Source organism: Dipteris shenzhenensis, chromosome 21, assembly GCF_047967505.1.
Source record: "Dipteris shenzhenensis isolate YYH24624 ecotype China chromosome 21, Dip_SZ_1.0, whole genome shotgun sequence".
NCBI lineage: Eukaryota > Viridiplantae > Streptophyta > Polypodiopsida > Gleicheniales > Dipteridaceae > Dipteris > Dipteris shenzhenensis.
Window position 1 is genome coordinate 10,884,125 of NC_141616.1, and position 5,630 is coordinate 10,889,754.

General features: G+C 43.4%; 1 protein-coding gene across 1 annotated transcript; it reads right to left on the reverse strand.

Annotated features, from left to right (window-relative positions):
* Window positions 1-420: 420 nt before the first annotated feature.
* LOC147888478 (pentatricopeptide repeat-containing protein At3g16610-like) lies at window positions 421-2,859 on the reverse strand. The gene has a single exon (XM_087392169.1). The coding sequence runs from the start codon at window positions 2,857-2,859 to the stop codon at window positions 421-423; it is 2,439 nt and encodes an 812-aa protein (XP_087248295.1).
* Between the last annotated feature and the right edge of the window lie 2,771 nt (window positions 2,860-5,630).

The following is a 5,630-nucleotide window of genomic DNA, read 5'->3' on the forward strand; positions in this document are numbered from 1 at the left end:
CAATCTCTCCCAAATGAGCATTTCAAAGCAAAAAATGCTGAGACAATCTTGTTGATACGGCAGTGCATCACATAAGGCGGAAAGAATTAATCACAATATCAGCAAGCCAGGTGAAATTTGCATGTCCGCAAATATGGCGCAAACATATATCTAGATGAATCTAGGGACATGCCTAAACTCCAACAGAACACAGTATATAGTTTCGATGTCATGACAGTCACTCACACATGCACATACATGAACATGTACATGTACATGTATATGTATATGAACATGAATACATATAGACCAATGACAACACCTTCTCACTGTGCCCACTCAAGGCTTCTCCCCTATTGTTGTCACATGCTCCTTTATGAATGGCTCACATAAAGGGCATTTAAAAGAAAGCCATTTCATTTTTGCAAATGTATCTTTGCTTCATGATTGAGCATTCTTTCTCATTATATGGATCTTCTCACAGTCCTCCCACATGTGAGCATCAGCGTAAATGTTTGCCATCAAAACATATACTGCAGGAAGGATTTTATCTAATCTCATGGCATTTTCAAAGGCATGTCTTCCCACCTCTACATTTTTCCACTTTCGACAAGCGTCCAACACAGTCAGCCATACTACAACGTCAGGTTGAAAAGGCATCTTCTCCACCATTACCACTACCTGATCCAGTTGGCCTGCACGCCCAAGGAGATCAACCATGCATGTGTAGTGCTCAATAGTTGGTATAATGCCGTACCTTTCGCTCATAGCCTCAAAGTACTTCTGGCCCTTGTCCACTCGACCTACATGACTGCATACAGTGAGAAGAATAAGAAAGATGGCCCCATTTGGCTGTATGCCATCCTGCTCCATTCTCTCAAACAAACGGAACACACATGCACTCTCTCCTTGGCGGGCATATCCTGCAATCAAGGCACTCCATGGCATAACATCTCTTGCAGGCAATGCATCAAACAACTTTTGGGCACTTATCATGCTCCCACACTTAGAGTACATGTCTATAAGACTGGTTGCCACAATTGCACTCGTCTCAAAATCAACACTGCTAATCTGAGAATGGAGTTCCTTTCCAATTCTCAGAGCTGCTGTGTTGCCACATGCTTTCAAGATGGCAACAAAAGTAATGCTACTTGGTGTCAGACCTTGCTCTTGCATGTGTGCAAATAACTTAAAAGGCTCTTCACTTTCTTCTTGCTCAGCATACCCCAAAATCATGGCATTCCATGTAACCACGTTACGATAAGGCATTTCATCAAATACATGCCTTGCATCTTCCATGCTCCAGCATTTCACATAAGTATTAACCAAGGCGTTACCCAGAAACACATCCGACTCAAAGCCACACCTTACTATTCGGGAGTGGATGGCTCTACCTTTTACCAAGCATCCCATTTTCACAAAGTTACCCTCCTCTAACAATGTCAGGCTACTGCATGCCTTCAATGTGCCAACAAAGGTTCTATCATTTGGTTGGACACCTTCTCGGTACATTTGTGCATACAATTCCAAAGCTAATGTACTGTCTTCTTGGTCAGAATACCCTAGGATCATGGTAGTCCAAGTAACTACATTACGACTAGGCAATTGATTGAAGACACGCTGTGCATCCTCCATGCTTCCAGATTTTGCAAACATATCCACCAAGGTAGTTCCCACAAAAATATCAGCTTCAAAGCCTGTCTTCACTACTTGGGAGTAGATGGCTCTACCTTTCTCGAGAAATCCCAATTTCACACATTTCCTATCGACTTGCTTCGTTTCTTCCAGTGCTGCCAGGCTACTACAAGCCTTTAATATACCTACAAAGGTTAGAGCGTTTGGTAAGACACCATCCTGAAGCATCCGTGCATATAATACCAAAGCCAGTGCACTGTCTTCTAGGTCAGCATACAACATGATCATGGTAGTCCAGGTAACCACATCGCGATGAGACAATTTCTCAAACACACACCATGCATCCTCGATGCTACCACATTTTGCATACATATCCACCAAAGTGGTTCCCACAAAAACATCTGACGCAAAGCTACTCTTGACTACTTGGGAATGGATGGCTTTACCTTTCTCTAGGCATCCTATTTTTACAAGTTCTTTGTCACCTTGTTCCCCCTCTTCCATTGCTGCCAGGCGGCTGCAAGCCTTCAATGCACCAACAAACGTTTGAGCATTTGGTTTGACACCTTCTTGGTACATCCATGCATACAGTTCTAAAGCCAGACCGCTTTCTTCTTGGTCAGCATACCCCAGGATCATGGTACTCCACATAACCGCATCATGATGAGGCAATTCATCAAAGACACACCGCGCATCCTCCATGCACCCACAATTTGCATACAAGTTCACCAAGGTGTTTCGCACGAATACATCTGATTCAAAGCCATTATTTAATAATTGGGAGTGGAGGGCTCTACCTTTTAACAAGCATTTTACTCTCACCAATGTGCCATCAACTTGTTGTCCCTCTTCAACTGCTGCTAAGCTACGACAAGCCTTCAATGCACCAAGAAAGGTTCGATCGCTCGGTTGGACACCTTCCTGGTGCATACGTGTATACAACCTCAAAGCCTTGGCACCCTCTTCGTGCTTGGCATACCCCAAGATCATTATATTCCATGACACCACATTCCGCATTGACATGCTGTCAAACACTTGGCAAGCCTCTACCATGTTCCCACGCTTCACATGCATATGCATCAAATTGTTTGTCTGAAACATAAGAAGACGATTTAAACGTTCCTCCCTATTTGCCTCGATTTCCTTAGCCTCCTTGAGCCGAGGTAACATGTTGTGGACTACATTTCCAGATCTGCCGGCACTAAAGGAATCACTGCAGAGGGGCAGCCTAAGTTGTAGGCCCATAACCAACAGAGACAAGCAGAGAGCTACCTTACACAAGACAAGATCCCATAATCCAGCAGATACAAATAAAAACGAGCAAGGAAAGGGTAGAGAGTGGCAAGCACAAGGCATTGCCTACAAGAACTCTTACGCAAAAAAGAGTGGAGCTGCTCAACGTGTGAACGCAGTGTCAATCTACCAAGAGGGGGCTGAGAAAAGCATGGGCAATGAGATGCAGTGTATGAAGGCACTGATCGTCCAAGAGGCAAGATTTCTGATTGAATTGGTAGCCGCAGGGTTGGGTGATCTTCAGCTAAAGCCCTGCACTCAGACCCATCTTGATATTGCTCCATGGCAGGGAGGACTCTATGGCTTTCGATGAAGATGGCTCCGCGCTCACGATTTCAGGCAGGAATTAACTTCTTTTTTTTTTAGTGGGAATAGGAATTAACTTCACATGACTACCTACGTAGTCCATGACCTTCACCTACTCAGTCCATGCATTTTTCTCTCTCTCTCTCTACACACACACGCTTTTTTGTAAAACTAGTAACTAACTATAGTATTAACATGAGATCAATGTACATGACATTAGACTCCGAGATAGAGCCTAATGGGAGAACTCAAAATCAGTCAGAAAACACTTCAAGGCTAGTAGCATCCAAGTCCCTCGCAGCATAACTATCATATAGAGATTGCTTGAGGGACATTCTGAAGAAAGCATATGCCTGAGGAAACTGTTGTCCCATCCTAGAATGCAATCTCTGTGTCCAAATGGTCCATAGTACCCAAAAGCGAGTCCAGTGAAAGAAAAGGAGGAATGGAGACATCTGAGATGAGAAGCATCCAAACATCCAGAAGAGTTTCCCGAGTCTGATGGAGGGAAACCGAAGCTGCAGCAAATGAGAGACATGAGTGATCAATATCCGAGAATGCGAGCAAGACCATAATAGATGAAGAACTGTCTCACGGTGATGAGAGCAACGGGGGCAGGAAGGGGAAGCAATGCGACGTGCTGCCAATTTCACCCCAATGGAAAAAGCTCCCACTATACATCTCCAAAAGAAAAGCCTCTGTTTCAATGGCAATTTGGCTTTCCAAATTTTCTTGAGTCATGATTGCCACCAGGATAAAGGCCTATCCAAATTCCAAAGAGTGTTGGCATGCTTATCAATCCATGGCGATGGAAGAAGAAATCTGTAGACCATCGAGGAGGTCAAATTGTGCATTGAAAGTGAACAGATAGCAGGGGATGGAGAGATCAGATTCCAGTCCAATAATCTGTCCTGTGCAAGCAGTGGAGGAACAGGAGCAAATGGCTGCAACATAGTTGTAAGTATTCTCCAAATGGATCTGTGATGTAGACCCAAAGGGAATGTCTTGCAAGCTTGTGGAAATGATAGCATGTAACCTTGTTGATCCACTACATCTCCAACCGATCTTATGCCCAATTTCATTAGATTATATGCTTTAATGGGTGCTTGTAAAGCGAGGGGCGATTCAAACACCTTGCTCCAATGGATACTTTCCAAGCGAAAGTAATTGCCATGATGAGAAGAAACACCTGTCCATTTAGCATAAGAGAGAATTCTCTTCCAATCATGAATGAAAGCAGTAGAAAGAGGACAACCATGTTTCCACACATGGCTGCTAACATTATGGCCCATGGCTGTTTTTGCTGAAAAAAATCAGCAATCATAGTACTCTTTCTTGCCAACATATGAAACTAAAGATTGAGAATATTCAGCCCCCCATGAGTCTTAGGTGAACAAATAGATTGCATTAGAAGTAGCCGCAAAGCCTTTTTGTGAGATTTGCTTTTCCAAAATATCTCCATGGCCTGGGACATATAGGAAGCCAAATGCTTATGAGACCAGGAAAGAAGAGGCAAATAAAATTGCACATATGCCATAATGATGGATTGTACTATCCGAAGTCGAACGTGTAGAGGCCAAGTGGATAGATGCCAGTATTCTAGCTTCTTGTTGATCTTTTGAAGCACCCATTTGAGCTGTTGTTGCGGGGTAATATTCCAGCCAATGGGATATCCTAAGTGCTTGACAATAGTATGGGAAGAAATAATGTGACCTAGCCAGAGAAGTGCATGCCAATTAGCTTCTTTCAAAGCTAAAAGATTTGATTTCTGAAAGTTAATATGCACTCCAGCAGCTATGCCAAAAATTGTTCAAAGTATGCATCAAATGAGATAGGTCACTTTGAGAATTCCTGGGCATGAAATATGAGTCATCAGCATATGCCTGTGCAAGAAATGGCTGTGCCCCTGGAATTTGCAAGCCATGAAGCTGCCCTGTATCTGCAAGATGATCCATATGCAACAATAACGGGTGGGTAGCAATGGCATACAATAGCAAACTAAGGGGGCAACCCTATCTCACTGAGCGGGTCATAGTCCAGGTTCTTGACAACCCACCAGCAAGCAAACATTGCGCAGTGGCATGAGAGTAGAGCCAGTAAATAATGTGAACCAGCCGAGGGCCAAATCCCAATTTATGCATAGTCTGAGAGATAAAATCCCAATGGACAGTATCAAATGCTTTCGCAATGTCTACTTGCAGGATGAGAACATCTTGTTTGGAATATTTAGCATACTCAATTGCAAGTAAAGCATTGGAGATATTGTCAGTGATCTGCCTTCTGGGAACAAACCCATACTACCTGGGATGAAGTCCTGCATGCAAAATGAATCGAACCATGAGGACAATCATTTTGGCAATGAGTTTGTAAATGACTGGCATAAGAGATATGGGCCGCCAATCATCCATTGTCTCAGA

Coding starts and splice junctions, on each gene's coding strand:
- LOC147888478 (XM_087392169.1), bottom strand. CDS start 2,859: ATGGGCCTACAACTTAGGCTGCCCCTCTGCAGTGATTCCTTTAGTGCC.